At 41.2% G+C, this 27,685-nt stretch overlaps 1 protein-coding gene across 2 annotated transcripts in view; it reads left to right on the top strand.

The window, feature by feature from the left end:
- Nucleotides 1–27,685, top strand: part of fam13a (family with sequence similarity 13 member A) — a 58,145-nt gene that overhangs the window by 23,537 nt on the left and 6,923 nt on the right. For both annotated transcript variants that reach the window (XM_070980677.1, XM_070980685.1), the window contains exons 9-15: nt 3,567–3,608; nt 12,056–12,097; nt 12,267–12,461; nt 13,582–13,786; nt 16,644–16,702; nt 17,258–17,300; nt 23,721–23,880. In XM_070980677.1, the coding sequence (XP_070836778.1) occupies nt 3,567–3,608; nt 12,056–12,097; nt 12,267–12,461; nt 13,582–13,786; nt 16,644–16,702; nt 17,258–17,300; nt 23,721–23,880 (746 nt within the window). The remainder of the gene's footprint in view (nt 1–3,566; nt 3,609–12,055; nt 12,098–12,266; nt 12,462–13,581; nt 13,787–16,643; nt 16,703–17,257; nt 17,301–23,720; nt 23,881–27,685) is intronic.

The following is a 27,685-nucleotide window of genomic DNA, read 5'->3' on the forward strand; positions in this document are numbered from 1 at the left end:
CCTTTAAATTCAGTGACAGTCTGATCTACAGCAAGGTCAGATACCTGCCTTCATTGTGAGGGAAATGGATGACTGCAGGTGCTACCAAGTCAGTGGTCAAAATCATCTGTATGTCTTTTAGTTTGTACTGAAAAGATAATTTTGATAATCGTTTAGCCAACTTTTCATGCACAAATGCCAAAAAAATTAGTGGTCTAGATTCTCAAGTGTGAGGATCTATTGCTTTTGTCTGAGAAGATTTGGATCTTGATTTGTTAATCAGAAGTTGTGTGAAGATGTCAATTTGGCTTATGATCTCTGAGAAATTATGAGGAGCACTTTTCAATATTTTCTGATATTTAAAAAGTCAAATGTCCAAAAATGCTACTTGATTAACTGATATGACAGTAATTGTTAACTTATCATCATCAATAATTGCTACAATCCTAATTTCACAAAATATGTGGAATTGTTTGTCATTTTCCTTTTAATCTTGATAAAGTATTGTCGAGGTATTGATCACAATGAAGGGATTTGACAAAATAAACTGCATGTGAGCGCTGAAGACGGATATTCTGTCTATGTCAGGTGTATCTGTGCCTCTGTTTAAAACCTGAAGCATGATGGCTCTGCGTCGCTTTAACACCTTTTTCTCTGCTGGAATGAGGGTATACCAAGCATAGCTTAGCTGGGCTTATCCAACAAATACTTTAGGTCGTGACCGCCACACAATTTGTGCTCGGAGATATTCTAAGAATGTCCAGCATCCGTCGGAAAGCCGGTGATTTGGGGGTCTTGAATGAACCGCAGACTGGGCAGAGGAGCTGAGACACAAGTGGACTACACAGGTCCCAAATCCTCCTCCTTCATTAATCAATGCAGAAAAAGAAGAAACACTTCATGGAGAGATGATGCATTTTACAGCTGCCTTTGTAGTAGTCTTGCCTTGCCAGACTTTCTCAGCTTTTGTTTTGCAGTACCAGTTCAAGGAATAGCTTCGCTTGGGCTATTTTGAGCAAAGATAGTGTTAAAATTGACCTGATCAAACAAGTAATCACATTTGTAATTGGCCAAAGACCCAGTGATGGTACCTCCACAATAGAGCTGACATCTGAGATTTAATAAGAACTTAGAACTGAATGAGTGTTACTGCATGTTCTAGAGAGATTCTGGAAAAAGTAAGACAGGGCAGGGTGGAAGGAGAGGGATCCTGAAATCCCAACATTGCTGTAGGATTTCTAGCATCTGCTAAGCCGGACTACCTTTGTCTATACATTTTTAAAGGTGTTGAAAAAGTGGAGTGTGTCCAGCTTGTCATTGGTAGTTTTCCATTCACCCTGGAGGGATCATGCCTTTTCTGAGTACCCCTACAAAGCTCCTTGTTATCCCTCAGAAAGGTAGTGGGTAAGCAGGATTTCCGTTTTTGCAATTCACGGCGGCAGTGCCGGCACATTATGTTAATACGCTTGCCAGACTGTGTAACACCAGTTAAGAACAAAAACTGGTGGAAAAAGACATTCACTGTGGCTCCAAAAGAATTTGGAAGTGTTAGCAGTGAATTACACCTGCACCAAGCAACTCGGTCACATTTCCTGTACATTGTGTCATTTGAGAAGACTTTTGAAGTTCAACGAACTTTGGCCCATTTTGATTCCTGCCTGAATTGAAACCTAAATCCTTTGTTTTGAAGTTGTTGAGGTGCTGCCCAAAGGGCCATAGTGGTTCCCCCTCCCTCCGACACGCCTGCCCCTAACAGTAAGCCACATGAAAGCACGTCATGTACCAAAACACAGCAGCGAGCCAAACATTCACTGATTGGTCCATTCAACAACAACTCTGTCGTCTGTGTTCAAGAACATCTGAGACTCAACATGCTTACAACTTACGATCAGACTGATTGTTATTAACAGGCAAAATACAAAAAAGGAGAACACTTAGCTGAGCTGCAGAAATGTCAAAAAATGTCTGGAATGGACGTTACCTGCATCCGCTGTACCTGGATTGTCATCATTTTTTATGCCTCTGCACAGGTGACAGCCGTGGCATGAGGCATGTTTTCAGGTTGTCTGTCTGTCCATCTCATTCTTGTGAACACGATATCTCAAGAATTCCTTGAAGGAATTTCATCACATCTGGCACAATCGTCCACTTGGACTCAGCGATGGACTGATTAGAAATGTTCGTCAAAGTCACTGTGACCTCACAAAACACATTTTTGGCCATAACTCAAAAATTTGTACACCAGTTATGACACAATTTCACACAAATGTCTTACAGGATAAAATGAAGTGATAATGTTTCTTTCCAAAGGGTCAAAGGTCAGCTGCACTGTGATACCATAATGTTCACACCATTATTCAAAGCCATGACGCAGGAGCAGAAGGGAGAGTGTGACCATATTTCACTGAATTGGTAACCTTTGGTGCCCGTCATCAGACTGTACTGATCGAGTAGATCTTGTGCCCTGTTTGCTTGTCACTGGTTTAAAGTGAGAAATAGTTGCATTGTTGTGTCTTTCATAGAGAAAATCTGCTTTTTCACAGCAGACATTTTGGCTGGTCATAGCGGGAAATGTGCAGGTGTTAGTAATGAAATTAACAATGGTTCTGTTCTGTTCCAGTGGTTGGATGATTAATCGGGTTGTTATCTGGCACTGGTCGATGTCTGCTCTCTGAAGGCTGATTAAACACAAAATGTTTGCAGACATGTCAGAGACTATGCACATTTTTTGATCTCCAATATTTGCTTGTTTGAGTGAATAATAAATGAGTGTTAAATACATGTTAATCGGGAGAAAAACAAAGAGGAGCTGCTGGTGCGCGCTAACATTGTTTACTTGATTTTTTTATGCAAGTTTACAAATTTTATTCTCTCTCAGAAACGAGGTGCTGCTATCTGCTGATGTTCAACAGTTGTGTTTCATTTGTTGTCATTATTATGAATTTTTTTGGAAATAATCCCCCCCCCCCATATCAGCATCGGCCATTAAAAACCCTTACAGTCAAACACTAATATGGTTAAGTTGCATTGTAGCAAGACATTAATGAAAGATTGCTCATGTTGATTGAAATAAACATATAAAGACAGCATTGATTTAACACTTACTTAAGTTAAGTGGTCTAACAGTTCAGGTTTGATTGCAGTGTTTTTCTTCCTGCTTTGACTTTAGAGAAGATAATACAGTATTCAGCCCTGCTTGGGAAAACAAAACTAGACGATTATGAAATTTTCAGCCTGTAAGTGCCAGGATATGAAAATCTTAAGCAACTTCAACATTCAGTGCCAATGCTGAGTTCCTCTTATCGTTGCATAATTTCATCATGTGTTGCTGGCATACATCCAGTGGCAGCAGCCTGCCTATATTCTAGAGCAGCACTCATAATAATTACCAGAGACAAGTTCCACAAAGCCACTGATCTGCAGCACTGCATGGCTATTATTCTACAGACAAAAGCCAGCCTTATGCTCCTATTTTCAGCCCCAGTGACATGTAGTGATGGGGGGTTGGGGTGGTTAAGGTTTTTATGCCATAGCACTTCATAACCACATCCTGCAATTAATTATGTGTGTTTGTTTTCATATTTCAGCTCTCAAGAAGAAGAGAGGCCAATATCTCCTTTCTACATGAGGTAGGCCTCCTCTGTGTTAGAAAGCTGGCAGAACTGGGTGACAGTATGTTGTTTTGAACTGGAGGTGTGGGGGAAGTGGCTGTGTGCTGCTTTAGTGCATTATCATCGGAAACAATGGAGCCACCAGTTAGAGGGAAAGCAGGGCAGCGTGCACATGCAACAGTTTGCTCACCACTGCTTGGTTATTGAGGTAGAGGCAGCCACAGCATGTTTCATAGACACCACTTAAGCAAAAGACATGTCTGGGCGAAGACACTGGGTTTCAGAATGATGTGAAGGTTAGGATCACAGACCAGTGCATGAAGAATGGTAACTGGAACTATTTTGATAATAAAGTTTTTCAAGCAAAAATGGTGAATAAATGCCAAACGTTCTCTTGCTCCATGCTCTGAAGTGAGAGGATTTGCTGCTTTTCTCTGTAAGCTGAGTATATTTGGGTTTCACGACCCTGTTGTTCGGACAAAGCAAGACATTTTGAGAGTTCACCTCAGACTCTGGGAAGTTGCGATGGCATTTTTTCAGCATTTCTTGCCACTTCATAGACTGAACATTGATTGATTAATCAAAAGAATAATCGGCATTAATGAAAATAAACTTAATCCTTAGTTGCAGTCCTAATGTTATCTGACTACATCAAACAACTTTTACTCAATCTAATATATGTTCTTGTGGGTTTACCCATTACAAGTGAATGAAATGACAATACATGCATACTATAGAAAACCTCATGTTCTTGCACGAGGGAGTGATAATGTTTCATTGCAACCTCGCCACACCTTCTTGATAATCACCTGTTAATCATCAATGACCCGACTGTCATCGTTTCCCAGTTTACCCTCTGCTTGTGTTGACCTAAAGCCTTGAAAACTCAGCAGCTTGTTCAGTCAGTGTTAACAGCTGGTTCCACAGTTTGAAGTGTTGTTTGCTGATATGGCCTTAGAGATCATATGGCTCGATGTTGTTTGTGTGATCAAGAATAAAAAAAAAGAACCAAAAAGACCTGAATAAACCAAGGAAAAATGCTTCACAGGATAATTGTCATAGTAACTACGATGAGACACTCAGAGCTGACGACAAACAAATGCAGTACTTTCCTAAGATTTTTATAGTCTAGTTAAATCTTGCTGTTGCAGAATCACAGGTAACAACGTGTAGATGACCAGAATACTTTAATACTGACTTATGTAGAGTTTACCAAATTGTTTTGTAGCAGCAGTAAACCTGGATAGAACAAAAAACCTTTGTATATAGTGTGACATCTTCTCCCTTGGTTATAACGCAATAAAACAAATCCTTTTTACTCATGACAGAAGGTCAAAGGTCCCACCTACGGCACTAATCCAAGTCCTATACATGTGGTTGGTCATAGAGTCAGCTATGTACAGTATGTGTACTATACAATACGTAACTACAACCTGTTTCACTTTAGTGTGGGATATGTAATCCCTTTTATGTGTTATATAATCTCTGTACTCCAGCAGTCTTACTCAGTTAACTGGAGATGACATTTTACGACTCACATCTGCACATGGTGTCCCATTTAATTATTTCATAGCTCTCTGGAACTCATATATAGCATGTGCAGACACACAAGTATGCATATATGTGTATGTTATATGTGCATGCCGTAACCATGTATTGGTACATGTGTTTACCTCATAAAGGCTTCTGCACTTCAGTGTGTATTGAATATAGTTTCAATTTGAACTCTCAGGCTAAGGTTGATAGATGAAGCGAACATGAGGTTATGGTGTTGGGTTTACTGTGCTGACTGATGTTTCATTCATTATCTCTTTATGTCTTCCTAAGGCTGCCATCAGTTTTGCAGATTTGTAAAAAAAAGTAATTATGTTTTCATGGCCAAGAGTCAGCAGCCATGCTAGCAGCTCTGAGGCTTTACTTAGACACAGCAGTGCAGTTAATGCTAACATCAGCATGCTAAAGGTCAGACTATGTCTCACCATGTCAGAAATCAATACTGCTTATACTTGAGAGAGGCGGGAGATTTGATATTGTTAAGATATGGGACTGCACTTTTTCTGACAGTTGATCCTGGAAGACATTCATAGCGTTACTCACACAGAAAGTAGCAGAAAGAGAAACACTGGCTGCTTTTTCACCCCCACACCGCTGGCCAATCACGGCGTCAAGTGGGTGTGAAAATGTGTGTGTGTGTGGTAGGGTGGGTTTCCAAAGTTATTAATATGTCCAACGAGCACTCAGAAAATTAGCAGGTCATATTTACCTTTTTCACCATCTAATTTCAGTTTATTTCAACATACTAGCATTTGCTATTTTGCATTAAATACAAAGTTTAATGAGGCTGATAGGAATGACATACATTTTATGTTTAGTAGTTCATAATAAACAATAAGTTAAAATGTTTTCAAGATGATGGCACAAGATGAAAAGTCAGGGGATATTACAATTAGTCCTGAGGTGGGCATAAATGTCTACCAGATTTCATGGCAGTCCATTTGGTAGTTCTTGCGATACTTCACTAAAAACCAAAAAATATTAACCGCATAGTGTCACTAGAGGAACAGCTAGGGGATCTCCAAAGTCAGTAGGCTTTATCCACTGGGGACCATGAACATCTGTACAGAATCCAGTCGTTGTAGAGCTATTTGAGACTGGGTGGGAGGATAGACAGACCAACATCACCATATGTACAGCCACGCTGCTAGCACAGCTATAGATTTGGCTTTTTCCAGCTCCTCTAATGTGGGAATTTGCTGCATTTCTGTGTTTTATGTAATTGTAAATATAATGTCTATCAGTTTTAGACTGTCAGCTTAGCAAAATAAACTATTTGAATATGTCAGGCTCTTTTATACACTTAAAAAAACATTTTACAGCTTGGTAATTATTAATTGCAGCCCCAGTCTGTCACTATATCTCAACAACTCTTGACGCTTTCTCTCCCCCCTCTCTTGACTCTCTCCCATTCACTTCTCTTGCTCACGTTCATCAATGACTAACTCCCACTTGTACTTTGTCACATACACACCCCTCTCTCTGCTGAAGTCTACATGCATTCCTTCATATACAGAGATGCTCGGGCTGCCATGTGGGAGATTAACCTCAGCCCAGTTAAAATGGATCATAGATGAATGTAATTTTCATCTGCGTGTTGACCAAAGACTCTAAAGTTCCTGGCTAATATCTGACTGTGGTGTAATACTGGATTACCTGAATGGACGTCCCTGGGTACACAGTGCAAGGGATTTAACTGGTATAAGCCTCTGCTTTGGAAGCTTTGGAGTTGTTTCCTCCTTGCGTTTTATGCCTTAAAGACCACTTGACTCCAAAACACCAACACAGACATTAAATACGGGAACATGTTATTTTGTTCTTATTATTATTTGCATTGCAGTTTTCTTAGTTAGAAGGTCCTGAAGGAAGCAATAATGAAGCAAACTTTAAGCTCTTGTAACACAAAGACTTGCACTGCTGGCTTTTTAAAGTTTAAAGTCACTCTGAAACAAAAATAGAACAATTAAACTGCCAGACATATCATTTCATTATAGACCTGACTTAACAGTTCAGTAAATCTTTGAGACACCATCAGTCTGAAAACACAAAAACAGCTGATGACTTGCAAATGATTGCTCAGGTTAATTCAAAGTATTGTATTTTGAGTCTGTCAAAAAAATTGTTCCACAATATATTGTTAAATGAATAGTTCAACATATGAAGCCATTCTTCTATTATTTGCGCTCTTGCTAAGGTTTAAATAAGAAGATTAATACCACTTTCAGATTTGTCCATTAAATATGAAGCTGTTGGCTTGCCTCTGTCCAGAGGTTAACAAAATCAGCCTACCAGCACCTCCAGTGCTCACTGATTAACACAGTACATCCCACTTGTTTAAGTCATGCAAAAACATGCAAAACGTATAAAAACTGTAAAATTCATTCATTCAGTCCATTTTTCGTTTTACAGGGGGTTATGCACCAGGATATTTCTTTGAAGGTTTGCGCAGTTCACTTCCTTGGGATTCTGATGGTTCTCTTGAAACCTCATGATGATTAGACTCCAGGAAGTTGCTGCGCCTGGCCAGTAAATAGTCAAGCTCATAACCCATCAAATTATTCTAAATGTGGGGGCCAGCGATGTTGACAGAGAACAGTCAGAAATGCTAACACCGAGTGTCATTGGACCGTTCCATTGTCTGGACAAACTGGAAGCCTGTTTTTTATTAGTGGTTCAGCAGACTCTTAGTGCCTAACATGGCTCAGAAAAAGCTGAAAGGGATCGACTGCTTGGTTAATTTCAGTCTGTTCTGTGGACAAAGGCATCTTCTTGTAGATTGGATGGACCATTTTTCGTTCTTTCTTCGTCATCCATCGGCCAGGCCTAAGGTGATGCACCCTGATACACAGCTGCCTCTGCATGACAAAGACAAAACATCACAGCCTCAATGTCAGCGTGTTGACAACCAGCTCATAGATCATCTCCTTATTCCTCATTCCTTCACTCTCCCTGCTCCCCTGCCTCATCCCCCTCAGGATTCATTGACAAAATACAAGCACTTGTTAACACTGGCATTGAATTCACTCCTCGGTCGCTGCAGCTTCGCCTGCCTCTACCCCAACCAAGTACATTCTGTAACACCAACCTTGCTGATAATGAGGACAACAAAAAGAGAGCTCTCTCCTGGCTGGGCTGGTGAGACTGATAAGTCCAGCAAGGTCACCCAAAGTTTGCCTTATCAGTCTCGCCCCGTGTTAATGGATGTCACCTGAATCACCGGTTTTCAAATGAACACAAAGCAAATCTGTCTGGCATCAGTGCAGAGAAGATGCCCAAGACAGACGGGGTTTCTGCTCCAGTTCTACCGCAATATACCTCTTTTTTCTCCCCACAAATACTTAGAAACAGGCTTTTCTATTGGACTTAATGTTCCTTCCTGTTTTGATGAGTAGTCGAATGGACAGGATGTACTCAACTGATTTTGCAAATTCAGCAAATTTGGCATCAGTTCTTTGTCACGCACAGTGTGTCTTCATCTTACTACAGAAACTTTAAATTGGCAGTGTGGAAAAGCACACAGGTGGTGAAAAAAAAAATCTCCAGGAGCATTACGATGTTTATTAGGAACGGAATAAAGACTTTGCATTGATAATTTCAAATGAGAAATGTGAGGCAGTTCTCTCATATTATTGCCTAAGGTTTTGTCCTAGCTTCCATTTATTCCCAATTAAATTAGCATGTAACAGATTGATCCTAATGGCTATAAAACCTCAGAAGAAATTGTGTAACATCTGAAATCCTCTGTAGGCTTTTTTTTAAATAAATAAATAAAATTAACTGCATATCATCAGATCTTCTGCAAAGGTCATCACTTGCCTACTCAGACTATTTCCCACAGGCCCTTAAAACTGCAGCCATTCTTCAAAGAACAATGAGCTCACCAATGACTAATTACAGGCCCATATCAAACCTCCAAGTTTCAAACAAAATCATTGACGAGACTGTTTTCAACATCTTAACACCTTCTTGGCCCCAAACAATTAATGTTTTCTAGTCAAGATTTAATAGTCTTGGTATTAATAAAGTATAAATTAACTAAATAGACTAGATTCTCTGTCACAGTGCTAAACTGGTTTGAAACTCCTATTTGAAGGCTTTATATTGATCAGTAATTACATTTTAGCATACAAAAATGAAGTGGAGTTCCCCAAGGCTCCAATCTCGGGCCTCTTCTGTTCAACATCTACATGCTCTCTCTAGCGCTCTCACGTGTCTTTTTATATTGCCTTGTGTTTCTTTTATATCTTAATGCTTCTCTGTGTAGTGTAAAGCACTAGAGCACAGGTGCCGTATAAATAAACTCACCTGCGCATTGGCCTCCGTTCAAGTTCATGTTTGCCCTGGGCTGGACTGACTGGAGTAGACCTTGACCAAACAACTGTTTTTGTTGTGCAATTTCTTTTTTTTAAATCCCTCTTCAGCTTGAAGTTGGATCACAGCTATCTCTTGTTTGCTCATGTTATGGTTCACCGGTGACAAATGAAAGGCAGGGAGTGACTCTTTATAACTTGCGTAATGTTTTTATAACAGTCATGACATTACACAGTCATTGTGTTGCAAAGCCACCAGCTGATTGGTGCCCAATCAAGTATTTAACTGAATAATTTTATATTTTTAGAGTACGTGTATGTGTTAAGGATTGATGGCTTGGCTCATTCATATTATAGTGGTGATATATTCATTGTGTTTATGAAGCAGTGATTCATCCCTCTTTCCTTATGGTCTCTTTTGCCAGTAGTTCATGACTCAGACTGTCACCATAACACACCAGGGAATAATCCGGTCTCATACCAGACAGGGTTCACACTGTTGTATCTTTAGTCATAGCTGAAGTGGTTCAAAGTTCTTTCTAGCCAGTGGTGCCACTTCCTCTGGTGATTTACCAAACTGCCACACTTCATTTATGTTGTGCCAACCCGATGTTTATTTGGGACGATGATGACTGCCACAAGATATTTAATTACAGTTTACAGGCAGTCACGCTTAGCTGTGTATTTTATCAATAGCATAAATGTGACACAAGCACACATATGAGAAACCTGATTTCACATTACAGACCAAGAGGAACACAGTTAGTGTATTTCAGGATGTCTTAAAAATGAACTACAGTCCAGAACAGCATTTAGGGAGATTTTGAAACAAACACACAAAAAGGGTCCAATAAATCCATTTGCTTTAGACTTTTTTTTTTTTTTTAAATAATAAATGTATCTGGCAATTATGTGAACACAAAGAATTTGACTGTGGTTGTCAGCAGTTCTCAATATACCTGAGCAAATAATCCATAAATAGTTTTAAACAAGTCAACTCCTGTAGGCCACAGGATAAATGTGTGGTGTCAGAAGATGATTTAGGATACTTGTCTGTATTTTTTCTTTTTCTTTTATTTCTGTTGTAAGTATGGTTGCATTTACTACTTTGAATTAAACAAACCAAGAAGTGAAAATCAATCAAAATTTAACACTTCCTAATGAGGCCATATCCTGGGATGAGGAGTCAAAGTACTTCTATTTAAGGAGTCACAGGACTGTCTTCAAAAGTTTTAGACAGAGCTACAAACGTTTGTTATATGTCAGGCCTTAATGTAGACGCTGCACTTGAATTCATGCCCCTGACATTTGCAGACATTAATGTCTAAGGTTAAGTCAACATTGGTAAGCCATTAAACCGTTTTCTGTTGCTTTAACCTGTTGCGTGCAGAGCCAAGTCTATTATTAGGTAGTGGGCTAATATTTTTCCTGCTGTGCTGTGAGATAATAGAGTGGTTTAATCTCTGCCTCTTGAGCACCTGTGAGCTTTTGCTGACATAACTTTCACTTCTCTGTCTGACCTCTACTTTTCAGCTGCCTGAATCAATGAAACTGTGATAAAAGTGAAGGATCTGTCAGTCTACATGATAGAAATCATGAGCTCGGTTGTTAAAACTGACAATAAAAGCACCAGACAGATACAGCCCCACGTTTATGATTTGAAATTACTAAGCTCATCAAAATGATCATTTAGTTATCACACGAGAGGGCGTGCTACTTCTTCATCTGACTCACTATCCTCGCTTACGGCTTTGATAATGTCTCTGCCATTTTATACATGCCACAGTCACCTTCACACCATCACTCCATTAGTATCTCTCCCTTAATCAGTGCACTGCACAGGGCCTCTGCCAAGCTGTGCTATTACTGTCAACACATCTGTTTATGGAAGATTTTTTCAGGTCACCCCTATACATGTCGAGGTAGCTGTACTCCAAGAAAAGCAAGGCATGACGCCTGTCGGTTGGTGACAGTTATATGGTCTTGTTGGGGAGTGAAGATGAAGGTTTTTTCTTTTTTTATTTTGAAAAGTCGCAGATCACTTTTATTTTGAGATTTACTGCCAGGTATTTTATGCTCATTTAACTTAGATTGTGGACAGAATCGCTCAAAAGTTTAGAAAGCCAGACAGCAAAATAAATGGAAATTGAATGACTGCCAGTTCTGATATACTCAATACTGTTTCAGTATCTCTATATGTAGATATGGATATATTGTATTGTATATAGTATAACCACCTATCCTTTGTTTATTACTGTGTTGCTGCAGATTATATATCTGTGTGTGTTTTGAGAAAATGAGAGTGGGAGACCAACAGAAAAGATATAGATGAAGCTATAGATAAACACAGAGCACCTTCTGACCACGTACTCTGTTGCAGGACTCACTGGTAGTCATAGAAGCTGGCCACTTTGCTCTCAGAGGACCTACTTATGCTGCGAACACAGCTGAAGTTAACACTCAGTCATGCACACTAGATGCCTTGATCACCTAGGGCCAGAACCAGAGCCCAAGGGATTTTCAGCGTTGCTCAGTGACCTGTTGTGACCACCTGTTTCCGTCGCAGTAACTCACCTTCTTCCCCTCTTGTTTTTCTTTCAGTAACCACCTCTCCCCTGTCCACTGCAGACCGGATGTGGTAAAGTAAGCAGACTTTATTACTGTCCCTATAATGCCTTTAAATGCAATGTAGTATTGTGTAGCTCTTGTAATTAATGAATTGGTTTAGAGATAATTTCTTAAATTCTAGTTATTATGAATCTGTTATTGGACTAGAAAGTTGCAAATTTCTCTCTCTCTCTCTTTTTTTTAGTTTTCTGGACAGGACGATACGTTCATCAGTGGAGCAGCACCTCTTTGATGTAAACTCTTTAGGGGATCAGTGTTCAGAGGACTGTCAGTTGACCCCATGTCCACCATCTCCAAGTGTGACACCAACTGCCCGACAGAGACGTCGATGCCAGAGAGAGCAGCAGGAGGAGGGGCTGAGACACAAAGAAAGGAGCAGGTACCATGAGTCAGGCACCGCCATGATGTTTGGAGTTGTTTGTTGTTGATTGGAAATCTCCTCATACAGTGAGAATAATTGTTTTGATGTAAATCAAAGTCAAGTGTTTTTCTTGATTCAAATGAATCGAATTGGTTGAATGTCTCTTGTCTGTCATGTTATTATAACTACTTTAAGGTTCAACAGCACAGACAGTACAAAAATACAGTATGTTTCCCATTAAATTTTTTTTTTTTTTAGTCATCTACTCAAAACAGCAAAAACATTCAATCCACCCACTGAACTATTACAATAAACTGCATAGTTTGGTGATTTCCACATGACAAGATAAATAAATACATTAACACAAAGCAAAAAATAAAATGCTCTTTAAAATAAATGTGCAGAATAAAGGAGTCAAATAATAAGTGTCACACAACAAAAATAAGATGGCTAATTTTCCAATTAGTAGACTGGAGGTAAATGACTCAGCATTTACTGAATATCATCTCAGTGGAACCTTCCAAGGTGTATTCAAGTTCTCCAGACAATGAGGACACTTGAAAATTCTTGATATAAGTTAATTTCTTCAGAAAAAACGGGATCTACACATTTTGTACTCTACTGGTAAGGCACAATAAGATGCCATTCGTTACTAAAGCCTGACTTCTGGGCCTCACAGCAATACTATTACTTCCAGTTGGTGTTTTGGTCTCAGTAAACAATTGTACGTGTTTTCTTTTTTCAGTGTGGTAAGCTCGTCCACTGAGACAGAGCACAGTCATAACAACTGGAGTCATCGCAGTAAGAGGCTAATCCTTGTTGATGGAGATTTGGTAGAAGCTGAGAGATCAGTGACACATGGATTAGGGGAGTGCATTAGACCAAAGGCAGCAGAAATGTCAATAAGAGAGTGGACAGTAAATAGACAGTAAATAGAATTAGCACTAAAACTAAACATCACATTAGCTGCTGGTGAAGGTATAAGTAAAGGAGGTGTCAGGATGACCTTGCCATTTAGTTTCCTGAAGCATTTCAGCCCACATCAGGCTGATAAGGACAGACCAAAGTGTGCCGCAGAAGGTGAGATGGAAGGCAGATGTCTCATTTCCTCACTGTTTTCTTCTCTGTCTGAGAACAGAGCTGCATCCGTCAGAGCGCACACCAACAAGGAGAACATCCCATCGAGTGGTGGGAGCAGTTCAGGCAGCGCGGGGGAGGACACGGGCAGCAGCGTGGACTCACAGGGAGGCCAGAGTGGTCAAGCTGAGCGAACCCACAAACCCAGAAAGTCAAAACACAGCCCGACGCTGGTGCAGCTCACTGACAACCAAGACGCCCACGCAGTGAGTCATCAGGCTTTTTCTCTTCATCTCTTTTTATCTTTCTCATTTGTCACCAGCTGGGCCGGGTTCTCTGACTCTTCTCTGGAAGTTATTCTGTGTTTGTTGAGTGCTCTCTTTCTATCTCTGGTGCTTTAGTTAATCTTTTCTTCGACTGTGACAGGTCAAGCTCAGGTGTAGGTCAGTAGATAACATGAAGAAAGTAAGTTTCTTTCAATAGCATACTCAAGGCAGCTTGTCCTCTCAGACAGCATCACTGCGCATTGTGCTCTCATGCACCTGTGATGCCGATCGGAGTTAAAGCATTCGGCTCAAACCCCAAACATCCTTATTTCTGACTCACTGCTAATAATTATCAGTTACTGTTAGCAAGAACCGCTGAATGCACAGTGGCGAGTTCAAAGATGACAGGAAGCAGTGCAGCTGCCTAATGGCTCCCTGCCATTTTCATTGTACAGTGCCTTGTGATATGCAGCATGCCAAACTAATTGTTAGCCACTTTCGCCAGAAGCAGTGCAAATGTAAGGGCCACTTACGAGTGTGCAATTAGCTGCAGCTTTTATCTGCTGAAGAAGATGATGCACCAGAGAGCAACATGTCCTCTCAGCTGTTGTCATGTGAGACCACAGTGTGGGTTTGTTGAGTGCTCAGCATTTCTATCACGTTCAGAGGAAACGATTGAGATTTTATGTAAAACGTTACTTTTATGATAATTTATGTTACTTGTTTTAGAGGTTTTATCGTCTTTTTTTAGCGTGTGGGTTTGACAGCTTACACACCGAAAGGGTATTTCAGATACAGGGTTTGGCAAAAAACAACAAACAGGTCCATTCCTTCTGTTAATGCATCAACATTGTGACATAGAATAAGTTGGACTGAGTTTTTAGTCCCAGTGAATTATGGCCATTGCACTGTATATTGGAAGCACTGAAAGCTGACATTCAATGTTTAGCAGGATTTGTACTCTTATTAACATTGTCTTTGATCAAAATGACGTCTGTTGTACACTGTATGTTATTTAGGCAACGTTTTTGCTTTTTAGAAAAGAGGTTTGGTTTTGGTATTTGTTGAAAAACATCTCTATATGTCTGTTTTGCTATTCAGTACATGCTTGAGCTGAAATTATTAGTACAGTAAATCAATTAGTCAACGGACAGATAATTAATCAGCAACAATTTTTGACTTGAGTAATCATTAGTAATCAGTTTTCATTCAAGTTTTGCAAATGTGAGGAGTTGATGCCTTTGCATCACTGCTCTAAAACAAATGATGTGAAGACATTATTTTGGATTCTTGGAAATCATGTCAGACTTTTTAGACTACTTTCTGACATTTTTTAGAACAGCAATTAATTGACTAATTGCAGGAACACTCGTCACATTAATCAGTAATAATAATCTGTAGATGTAACCATAGTACATACATAGCACCTATCACCTGCTGTAGCTCAGCATCCCAGTTAATGCACCTTGATCAGCTGTCTCTTGCCTGCCAACCGAAACGCAGTGAGGGCTCCATACGAGGAGTGTGTGAGAGCAGTCAGATTCACAGGGACATGGTGTGAACCATGGAGCTGTAATAACATGATGTAATCTCCACACACTCTGTTTACACTACGGCTGCATGAAAGCAAGTTGGAGTATTCTTCACACTTGGCTCATAAATGACATGTGCTAATGTAAAGTTCAGCTGCATGGCGTCCCGTCCCTCCGGCCAACTGATGGAAATAGATTTGTTCATTTTACACTCTCACTCATTGAATCCCCATGCCAGTGACTTACATAACAGAGGAGATGACTCTCAGTTCCTCGATACACATATGATACATATGTGATAGCTTGCGCAGTCATTATTGGCCAGACGAGTGATGTGCTGAGTGGTTGACACTTGTTAGTGAGGGTCTGTGTCTCTGTCAGTGTGGACAGCCATCTTTGTGAACGTGAACTTGTTAGGTGAAGAGCCACAGTGGGTACTTAGGGGCCCTGACAGCCTCTTGAGTAATATCATTGGACAACACAGTATTCCAAAATATATGCAGTATTTTTTGTTCTATGTGATCTGTTTGATAAGTTTCAGAGTTTTTATCAGTTTCAAAGTTAATACATTTAAAAATTGCACCACTCTACTTTATGTCTTTGGCTGTTTTTAGCCATGTTAGCAGTCTGGCTCTGTGTCCATCTGCAGGTCCACCACTTTGGTCCAGCTACAGGACAGGATAGACGCCATGAAATTTGAATTTCATGTTCCCACAGGATTAAATGTAATAACTTGTAATGACTTCTCATCCAGCAGCATCATCAGTTTAGACTAAGATGGTGACCATGGTCAACATTAATTATTAAACATCACTGTGTTAGCATTGGTATTGCATATAGCCTCATAGAGCTAGCATGGCCGTAGACTCTAAACTCAATGACATATTCTATTTATTTATTTATTTATGCATTTTTTATTTACAGCATTTCTTCTGTTGTATTTCAGTAACTACTAGAAGAGATGGTGAAATGAGAATTTTATTTCAAGGATCAGTCTCTGGTTCAGCACCCAGAAAGGTTCATAAAAGCAGCGGTTCCTTGTTTCATATTCCATGTGATATGAGCAAGAATTGAAAGTGATCTTCACATATTAGTACACCAGCTTGTTAAATACTTTGGAAGCTTTTCTTTTTGACAGCACACTGTCAACACTTATGGTGTATTTGTGAATAGCTCCAAAACACACCACTGACACAGGTTTAAAGAGGATGATCCAAAAAGGTCCATCAAAGCAATCATGGTTTTTCATGTGATGTGCACTACACAGCTTGTCTCATTTAGATGATGTGATGTGATTTAATGTTGAAATGTGTGTTTTTTTCCAGCTCAAGGAATGTGTTGGTGAGAGACCTGGAGCAAATGACATGGAGACATTTCAGAAAGGGTAAGCTCTTCAATTCTTAACTTGATCCCCTTTAGGAATTAAAACAGAAATGTCATTACAGCAGCTCACCTGGTCGAGCGCCTTCCACAATGACCGGGCTGGAATCTGGCCATGGCCCTTGGCTGCATGCTGTCCTCTCTCTCTCCCCTGCCTTTCCTGTCTCTCTATACCATCACTATCAGATATTAAAAAAAAAGTTGAAATTCCAAACAAAAAAAAAACCCAAAAACACCATTACACTTTTCCTGTAAACACTCAAGTTGTCATACTCAACTGTTTGCTGTATTGATAAGCTCCTGGCTGAAACTAGCAGCTCTGCCTGTTATCTTAAGCAATCTGTTTGGCATACTTTCATGTTTATAACATAAACTTTATCTGATACAGACAGACAGCACAGATATGCACATGTGTGTTTCTACATACGTTGTGTAAACTGTCTGGGGTTTCCTGAGGTTTCTGACTGACTGAACTGAAAGTCTTTGGTTGATTCCTCATAAGTTGATGTAATCAATCAAAGCCTCATTGTTAAAGTGTCTTCTGCGCTGGATTTTTCAGGAATGACATTTCAAGAAAAGACGGCCTTCCTTCTGCTCCACAGGTAGGCTGAAGTTCACAGTTTCTGTCCTGTGAGTGTCTCTGTGTCTGTTGGGTTGCTCTGCTGTGTTTGTGCCGCAGGAGAAAAACAGAGTATCAGATTTTAAGGACATGGATGTGAGAGAAATGGAAAAGGCCAGGTATTGAATCTCAATGCTATTTTGATACTGACTGAAATGTGTCAGCAGTGCCAAGTTTCAAAACCTGCCGAGTTTCAAAACCTGCCAAGTTCCGAAAGCATCGATTGCTCACTCAGATTTGTATTCTTCTTTAAAACAGTTCCAGATTTAAATGATTGTACGGCTGCTTTTGTCTAGTCAGGCTTTACCATTTAATAGGTTTGGCCTTTTTTATAGTGGAGGATGTTTATGTTTACTGCAGATTAAGTATAGTAAAAGTATTGTTTTGGTATCTGCGCTGACATACAGGCATCATGTCAACCAGTAAGATGAGTCCAAGTATTCTGCATGAGATACAGAAAGATAGTAAGACAGGATATAAAAGAAACACAGGGCAGTTTAAGAGGATAAAAATGGATTTAAAAACGAAATAATAAATTAACCTGAAATAAAGCAGAAGAATAAAAACTGTCTGTGAAGAAAGAGATATGAAAAAATGACCCATGCTTAATTAAAAACAGCAGCAAAAAGAAAGGGGAAGCACTTGGAAAAGCTCCAACAGATGTTTGTGTTTGTTTGTTTGTCTTACCTGTGTGTCACTCACAGTGTCACTCATGTGTCACTCACAGTGTTTGTTACACAGCAGCTGATTTGCTGAACAGAAACTTGTCTGCAGTTCCATAGAAACATAACATGTCACTTCTGGAAAGGGGGATTTTAGAGTTCTTGCTAAAAGGTATTTTTTCTTGCTGTTGTTCTCACACAAACATACAATAGTTCTTGTGAGTTAAGGTCTGGGGTGGTGAGCATAAGGAAACAACTCACCTTCTCCATCTACTCATCTCCAGTTTTAGTCTGGCCCAGCATCACTGAACACGATCCTGCAGCACTGCACCAATATGGTGAATCTCTTTCTAAGCAGCCCAGATGGATTTTAGTAGCAGCTCAGGCTGCAGCTCTGCCACTACCACCAACACCACCACACTGTGCCACTGAGCGACCATCTGGAGCCGGCATGGTGCCGCTTTGAGGGGAGGCTGGTGCAGCAGCCTCTCAGCTGCTCATTAAAGCCATGGCTACAACATGAGCATCACACAGACGTTACTGTTAGCACCAGGCCGCCTTTGTCTTCCTCTGAGCTGCAGTTACATTATTTAATAGACTGATGCTGTCTGCATACTGACCTGCTCTTCATTTGTCTCATTCATACAACATTTGGGGGATCTGCCAGAAAGCATGAGGCCTCTTATTAACTGCTAAACCAATCAGTAGATTGACAGAAAATTAATCAACAACCATTCTGATAATCAGAAGTCATATAGTCTTGATTGGTCAAAATAAGACATCTCCAAATCCTTCTTTTAAATTCTGAAATGCACAAACCCTTCATTTTAGCGTGTGGGTTTATTTCGTGTCTCATTATGTCCCTGTAAACCAATAACACACGATGCTTCTCCATCAGAACATCGCATACCTACAACCTGCGAAAACCTGCTGCAGTGTTTTTAAGCTGACCTGTGTGCAGGTCAGGTTGACTGTCTTAATAGATGCTGTTAAGTCTTTAATTTGATGAATTTTGTGGTCCAGAGGGACAACAAGCACCGTATGTGCTGTGCGTGCTTGCGTGCGTGCGTGCGTGCGTGCGTGCCTGTGCAAGTGCTTTGAAATGAAGAGAGCTCTACCAGACATGAATGGTATCAGACAGGAAGCTTATGTCAGGCCAGATCCACCAAAGTTTGTGTGTGTGTGTGTGTGTGTGTGTGTGTGTGTGTGTGTGTGTGTGTGTGTGTGTGTGTGTGTGTGTGTGTGTGTGTGTGTGTGTGTGTGTGTGTGTGTGTGTGTGTGAGTCCAAGGTTAGATGCTGTGCCATCTCAGCAAAATGACCCTTAAATTCCTGTGTTTGTTTGTATACAGCACACACCCCAACCCCCCTCCACCCCTCCAACAAAAAAAACACCCAAAAAACCAAAACAGCTTAATCATTGTCTAATGCAGCACACACACACACACAGTAGCACTGTCTGTCTCGCCCCTCCTTTCAACCAGCTGGACATCTCATGATGATGTAATCGTACTCGTGTGTTTGAGTGAACACAGTAACTGATGTTCCAGGGAACAGAGTGCAGTGTGTGTGTGTGTGTGTGTGTGTGTGTGTGTGTGTGTGTGTGTGTGTGTGTGTGTGTGTGTGTGTGTGTGTGTCACATTGTGGGGACAAAAAATCTGTTTACACAGTCACATTGTGGGGACTCACCTGTCTTATGGGGACATGCAGGTCCCCTTAATGTAAATCATTAAATTTTAGGGTGCAGACTGAGGATAGGGTTACAGGTTAGGTAAGGTTAGGTTAGGTATAGGGTTAGGAATAGGTAAATAGTGGTTATGGTTAGGGTTAGGGTAAGGCTCCAGGAAATGAATGTAAGTCTATGTAATGTCCCCACAAGTGATAAAAAACACAAGGTGTGTGTGTGTGTGTGTGTGTGTGTGTGTGTGTGTGTGTGTGTGTGTGTGTGTGTGTGTGTGCGTGTGTGTCCGTGTGCATGCGCACACATACATTTGAATTATATTTGAACACATCTGGACCCTGGTGAGCAGGAACATCTGTGCTCCGTTAATCCAGGGTGTTACGCATCTTGAAGTGGGTATACGTCGTACTCTCAACACTGATGCCGGTGATACTGCTGGTGATTATTGACAGCAGATTAATTTGTCAGTTAAAGCAGGTGGGATGAACTAATCATCAAGCAAAAGTCTTTATCAAAATCCCTTTAATGAGTCGTTTGCATATAGAAGGATCTGACAAAGTGCAGCTTGCTCAAGAACCTTTTTGGCTCCTTTCGAGCAGATAACATCGTCATAGACGTATTCTGTGACCAGGTGTGTTCAGCTGCTCTTCTCTGGGCATCTCTTACCTCTGTGACTCAACATTACTCAACCTTCACCCAGTAGACACTCCTGTTTCAAAGCATAATGAGTCCATACTTTTATTGCATGATGACCATCAGCTGTGCTGGTGAGACAAAGCACAGTAATTAAATGGGAACAACTGTTTAACAAAGCAGAAACAAGCTGTTAATTAGCAACTAAGTTTTTGTGTCAAATGTAAAAGTTTCTTTAGAGCAGACTGCTGTTATGTTAATGGTCTAGTATGTAATGATTAGTCTTTAAATATATGGCTATACTACATTTTCCATTTGAATTGTTCTTGATTAATTCCAAAAAAAAAAGAGTGAATTGGCACAATTGGCGCTAATTACTGGAGCACACCTATAGATTCATTGTCATCACCTTAACTTTAGTTTCTTTCTTTTGTTACATGACATGTTACAGTAGGAAAAGTAGCAGGTATAAATAATGAAATAATTATGGCTGAATTCCTTTTAGCTGTTTTGGTTTCAGGCTCCTGGTCCTGTGCATGCACTGTTACACTGTCATGACTTACACAGATACTGGAATAGAGAGGAACCATCATCGTTATTAATAACTTTTCCTACAGTGATAAAAGGATTTATTTAACCTCAAATATGGGATTATTATTATAACAGTTTGAATCGATGGACGGTATTCACTCTCAAACTATGGTTTAAGGTTCTGAGGAAGTTACAAATAGAGAAACAGGCAAGAGTCTTGAATTGGATAGCATATGATCCAGAATTTGAACCTGCTAGATTGGACAGGGGCTTTAAACAGTGGGTTAGGAGAGGGATCACGTCCTTTTGTTCACTCATCTCAAACAGTAAATTTCAGAGTTATGAGTCTATCTCAGCCACATTTGGACTGGAGAAGCAGGACTTCCATAGATACCTGCAAGTCAGAGACTATTATAATAAAAAACTACAAATCAAGGAGGAGAGGGAATACAATTTAATCTCTATATTTCATGAGGCCTATGAAAAGAAAGATAATAAAAAGTTGGTCTCAAGAATATATGGAAGTATACAAGCTTCTAAAAATCATTCCATGTTATCCATTAAACAAAAGTGGGAGAAGGAGTCAGAAACACAAATATCAGAAGAGACCTGGATAGAAATATGTGAGACACAGGCAACCACTGCAAACTCCAGATCTCTACGAGAGTTCGGCTGGAAGAATGTAGTGAGATTTTTTATAACTCCTAAATTAACAGCACTACGAACAGGCACACAGAGCCGAGGCTTTTGTTGGAGACAATGTGGAACCCCTATGGCCAACCATGTTCATGTTTTTTGGTCCTGTCCGAAAATCCACTTATTTTGGAGGGAGGTATTAACCGAAATAAATAAAATTATAAGAGTGGATTTGGAATTTTCTTTTGTTGTTTTATATCTCGGCAAAATTCCGAAAAGAGTCTCGCATAAGGATAGATACTTGTTGAAGATTCTTCTGGCTAGTGGTAGGAAAGCCATAACCAGAAGGTGGATGCAAGTAGATCCTCCAACATTGATCCAGTGGCACGGGATCATTCATGAAATTTACTGTATGGAGAAACTTACTTTTATTTTAAGACTCCAATTGGAGAAGTGTATGGAACGCTGGGAAAAATGGATCGAATATGCGCCTTGAAAAGTGTGACATTTGGCTATGATGTATGTGTATGCACAGTATGTATGTGTAATAGAATACTTTGATTTTAACTGTACCACCCATGATGATCTCATGTTCTATTTACATGTTTATAAATAAAAAGTTAAAAAAAAAAAAAATATGGGATTATGTTGAAAACTGGATGTGAAATATTTAAACTAAGCTTCACTTCCATCTTACGCATGTATCAGTCTCCTTAAGTAAAGCAAATCCTGGTCCACCTAAACTGACCAATAGCTCCTGAGTTTGTACAGAGCAGCCACAGAGAAAACATTTGGTAATCACAGTCAGAGATGATTTATCAATATTCACACCGACATGTCATATTAGTAGCTTGCGCAGACACTGGACCTTTGTCCGCTCCCGGTTTGTTCCTTTTTTGTACTCTTGTAATTGCGCAACTGAAATGCAACTGAAAGTGTCATTGCTCTAGCTGTTATTTAGAGGAATATGCCTGTTTGGAATTGTGATAAGGGGACCTTGAATGTTGATTAAGTGAACTGGAGCAGCATGTACTTACTCATGGAAGCACGGGGGGGGGGGGGTGTTTGGGGGTTCTTGGCTGCACTGAAGTGACGGTAAGAGCTACTCTGTCTGTCTCAGTCTGCACGTTCTCCACTAACTGTTACCGCTTCCTGTTCTACGGGATTCCCGTCACATCAAAATCATTTCACGTGTAACAGCTGAGGAGACTGTTTGCCCCTCACTTCAGCACAGGAACACACACACACACACACACACACACACACACACACACACACACACACACACACACACACACACCTGAGGCTAATTATGCTGTTACACTGTAAGCTCTCATAAACCTGCCAACAACAACTTAGTATCATGAACAAAAAAACAAAACAAGGGCTGTTGTAACCAGATTCAAGTGTACCCCTTCCTGTAAGCCGTCTATGGCATTTATGAGGTCTAGTAACAGTGTGTCTTGATCTGTTTTTCCTAAAAATAGCTTGGTCCCACGCCCAGACAGAGGAAATGGGACCCCATGGGCATAGTGTGAAGTGATCCATGGACACATTCTACACACACAACCAGCTGAGTGTGTTGTTTCCCCCAAATTATATACATTACACTAAAATTTGATTACACGGCTTTGATCATGGAGTTTGTGGAAGTTCGAGATGGAAGGAAAGAGAGAGGGGAGAAGCTGGTGGGTGATGGCTGAAGAATGTAAGGAAACAGAAAGTAAGGAGGTGCTGGTAGAGGAGGCGCATGTAAATATCTTTGCTTAGAGCCAAATGTTTGCCTGCAGACAGAGAGCGATAGGCAGAGAAAAAAACATCCAGTCAGCCTACGTGTGCTGGCTCACAATCTGCCCCCCCCAACCCCTCCCCCCCTACCCCTCCCTTGTGCTCTAGCTGCTGTGAAACAAACAAGTCCAGAGCGGCACTAGGGTGGGGAATATATGCATGTCAGGCAAGAGAGAAAGCAGGGAGGACTACTGTAGAGAGAAAACAAGGGAGGGAAGGAGGAAGGGAGGGAGAAGGGGAGGGCCAAGGGATTCCAGCGGGTGAAAGACGAGGCGGAGCCAATCCACTCCTTCACACACAGCCAAAGGCAGATGGGCGGATGTTTTGGCCAGCCGAGGCAGCCAATCGCAAGGAGGGAGCAGCCCACTCTGTTAGGGCAGGGCCAGTCTGAGTGTGTGGCTCAACTTAAAGAGTGTGTTCACAGGCTGGTCATCGTTGTTGAGCTCGCTTCTCTTTTCTCTCATGGTTGTGCAGACGCTAAGGATGAAGATCCAGGAGTCGCCCGTCACTTGTGACACGGGGAGGGTCGGCGGCGGAGAGGTGCGAGCCTCGGACCCCGATTGCGAGAAGACGAGCTGCGAGGACGTGCCCCGGCTGGACCTGACAGCACTTACTGAGGACAACAACTGGGGAGGTGAGGCTGTAGGCCACCCTGCTGCTTTCATGCTGAGGTGTTTCTCTCACGTGCAATGCTTCATTTCTAAAGAGGTCAAATACTATCTGGAATACACACCTTTTCACACAAACACACACACAACCCACTCGCTGCCCCCCACTCGGCTCTGCACATGGGTGTCTGGGTAGCAGCTGCACACCTTCTGCTGCCTCTCCTCCTCCTCCTCCTCCTCCTCCTCCTCCTCCTCCTCCTCCTGATGCAGCTCCTTCTGCTTCTCCTGCAGGATATAATTGTTAAAGATCCTCTTAACTCCTCTAGACACCTATATCTGGAGGAGAAACACGCACTGGAGACGTGCTTGTTTGCTCGGCTGCCAAGATAAGGCAGCGCTGCAGACAGTTTGTTTAGTTGAATTAGGCCACATGGGAACCTTCAATCTTGTGTTCATCTCTCAAGATGAACCTCCTGTGCTTTTATTTAAAGAGCAAACTGGGGGGTTTTACCAGGATGTGTCATTTTCTCGGCAATTTCTGCCGCTGAATTGTTCGCAGACTCAGCTGCTGCTAGAATTCACAGTCAAAAATCAATAATTAAAGGCGATGTCGAATAGTGATAACAGTGTATTGTAGAAACTTGGCTTGGGAGAGTTTATTGATCCGGGTTGAAATGTTCAGACTCGTGCTCCTTTTGAAATGTTTGCTCTCTCACTCTCAAGAATAGTGTTAGAAGTCTGTGCGTGTGCGTTCAGTGACGTCTTTGCACAAGATCACATTTAAATGAAGTATGTCTGGTTGATTTATTGATGCTGGCTCATCCAGTGTCATTTCTAATGCAGAGTTTGCAGAAATAGTAGACGCATTGCATCATTCATACATCTCTCCTTCCTCCATTTTGCTGTCAGACTTCTTCTGAGTTTGTTATTAATGCGTTTGTTTATGTAGTGTTGGTGTTGGCGCTGAAAGGAAATCATGCACAATCGCCGTGCGCTGAGACAGTGATTGTTTTGTTAGGATGTTGCCACACAGCGGAGGTGGGTGGGGGTTTCTGTGCTTTGCAGTGAAAGCCAAGCATTTTGCAGAACTGTACACTGGAATGATAACCAACAGGTTCAGTCCTATAGTGGAATACAGTGAAAGGACATGTTGCGGCATGTTGTCACATGTTTCTGCTCCAAACTTTGGCCTTCACTCCCACCACCACTGTTTCCTGTTTGATGTGGCAGTCAGAGCCAAATTGTTCCTTGCAAAAAAAAAATCTCTCAACTTCACCAACCTCATGTCTGTAGCGTTAGCCAACCGTTGCAAGTTGTGTGGAGCTCTCTGGTGGCCAAATGTGATTACTGAAAATCAGGTTGTGAGAGGTTGTTGTTGTTGCTGTGCAGCATTTGCTGCATGAGAGAAGAACCATCAAGTACTTGAATATCTTGCCTGAGCCGACATACTGCTGATTTAGCCCACCTAAGGTTGTGGTGTTTTTTGGCTCTCTCAGTCTGTACATGGTGCCCATGATAGTGTGTGCTTGTAATTAAAATGTAATTTGCTGGAGGGAGAATGTATCAGAGGGTTGCTTTCTACGGTCTGTTGAAGAAATTTGCAATCCAGGTGACTATTTAACACTATGATTATATTTTGTTTTAGATCACTGTTGTTTTTCTTGGATTTTCGCCTCTTCCCAAACCGCCTTCCTGTACATTCTGTCCTGAATACATAACTGAGTTCGTGGCAGCGAGGACGCCACAAGGAGTTTGCCTGATTGGCTGTGACAGGCCATTCAGACGTACAGTATCTCCTTTAGGTGCACGAGATGGCGAACAGATCAGGTCTTTTGAAGCATGAGAGGCAGCAGGGCTTGCAGTAGCACAAACTGCAATTGTGTAAATGCATTGTGCAAAGTTGAACGTGAGGTTTGTTTTGTGTGCTGCTGGCACGTTTGTTCTTCTCTACGGCGAGCCAACGAGGGATTTATGTTTTGGCAAAACGTGCCAAGCTGAATAAGCAGGTAATAAAGCTGTATAATGGAAGAAAGTACTATTAGGAGAAGTGTGCATACTGTACAGCGGGCGTAATACAGTCCAAATGGGCTTGTGGGTGGATGAGGGCATTCGGCAGTGGTGTGAGACCCCTGTTCCAGTACACTGTGTGCCAGCGCCTGTCATGGTGACCTGATATTTGACGCCGCTTGGTCCTCGCCTCTAGCGACAGTGGAAAGATATTAACAACCGTTTTGACAGGAGAGACAAGACTCTGAGGTTCACGCGTCTTATGAGTTTATTAAGGTTTAGGGAGGCCTGAGTTCACATGTTTATTGCAACAAGAAGGATGCACGCTGGTCCTTTCTCGCTTCTGTTTCCTTGTTTTCATTCCTTCACCTTGTCCTTTCCTTGTCTTCTCCCCTCTTGTTCTTCTAGATTCTCCGTTCTTTAACACCCCCTTCCTTGATTTCAAAAGCATTTTTCATCCAAGTTGTTGTGATGGTAAGTGTAATGTTACATCACTGTCAGTGCTGACTCGCAAATAACGTGTCAGAAAGAAGGAAGGAAAGAAAGAAAAGACTGTCTGAATGACCTTTTCCACTGCATGGCAACATGCTTGAATGATCTGGAACGCTGTGGCTGAGCGTCGCACACACAACAACCTTTAGTGAAAATGGCAAACCGGCATGTTTTTTGTTTCATTAGTCTATTTAATCCTGAACCATCAGCGAGCGGTTGATTTAAAGGATTAATTTCAAATGCCATGGAGCCTTAGTGGCCAACTACACTCGCACCGCTCTCTCAGCGAGATAATAGAGCTCAAAGGAGGACGTTCGGTGTGATTAAGAGTTTCACCTGACGCTGTCAGCCAGCTCTAACGTGCTACTTGATAAACTGCACGTACCTAAAAGCATGGGAGGTCTCCCAGGACCAGAGCTGGAATTTGAGATAAGTTGCTTCTCGTACGCCCCAACTCACCCCAGCTAAGAAAAATATGCCCGTGTGCTTTTAGATTGGCCGTGCATATTTTCCCGGGCGCTTTCTGACACCTTGAATGTTTACACTGACGACTGGTTTCCTTCTGAGCTTGTTTTCCCTCCCTCCATCTCTTCTCCCTGTGTGACGGCTCTCTCCTTTTCCATGAAATCTGCATTATTATTCCTGCTGAGTTTTATGTTTTCGATAGAGTTTTCCATTCTCATTTTAACAGTGAAGTCTCTCGAACAACCTGACATTTACTGTCAAGTCATGCACGTGTTTGGACAGACACAGCGAGTGGAAACTACAACACAAACCCTGTTCCTCTCAACGGGGGTCGCGCCCTGACATTATCCCACCAAGCGCCAGGCATTATTAATAGCCCGGGGATTGTCAGGGGTATCTGCATGGCTATTTTCACCAGACATAATTATTGCCAGAGTGAAGACTGTAACCAGGGGATGAGCAGAGAGGAGGAGGCAGTTTCAGAACAACATCTGTGACTGTGGAGCCTCTTAACGGTTTTAGAGAGAGCAGCTTCATCATGTCCACTTACTTTGACAACACCAGAGATGATCTAAGAATTACCTTACAGTGCACTGGAAGAGAACAGCTACATATTGTTGGACTTTCCCAGAACTCTTTGACCCATCATATCCAAACTGAAACAGCTTTTTTTATTTGCAAACCTTGAATCTAAATCTTGATTAGAGCTGTAACAATTAATCCTTTCATCATTTGTTAGAAAATTAATCAGTAACTGCTTTTCAAGCTGAAGTGACAAACATTTCCTGGTTCCAGCCTCTCAGGTGTGAGGATTATATGCTCCTTGTCAAATAACTTAATGCTTTAGAGTTCATAAAATTGTGTTAA

The sequence above is a fragment of the Chaetodon trifascialis genome, chromosome 2 (assembly GCF_039877785.1).
Source record: "Chaetodon trifascialis isolate fChaTrf1 chromosome 2, fChaTrf1.hap1, whole genome shotgun sequence".
NCBI lineage: Eukaryota > Metazoa > Chordata > Actinopteri > Chaetodontiformes > Chaetodontidae > Chaetodon > Chaetodon trifascialis.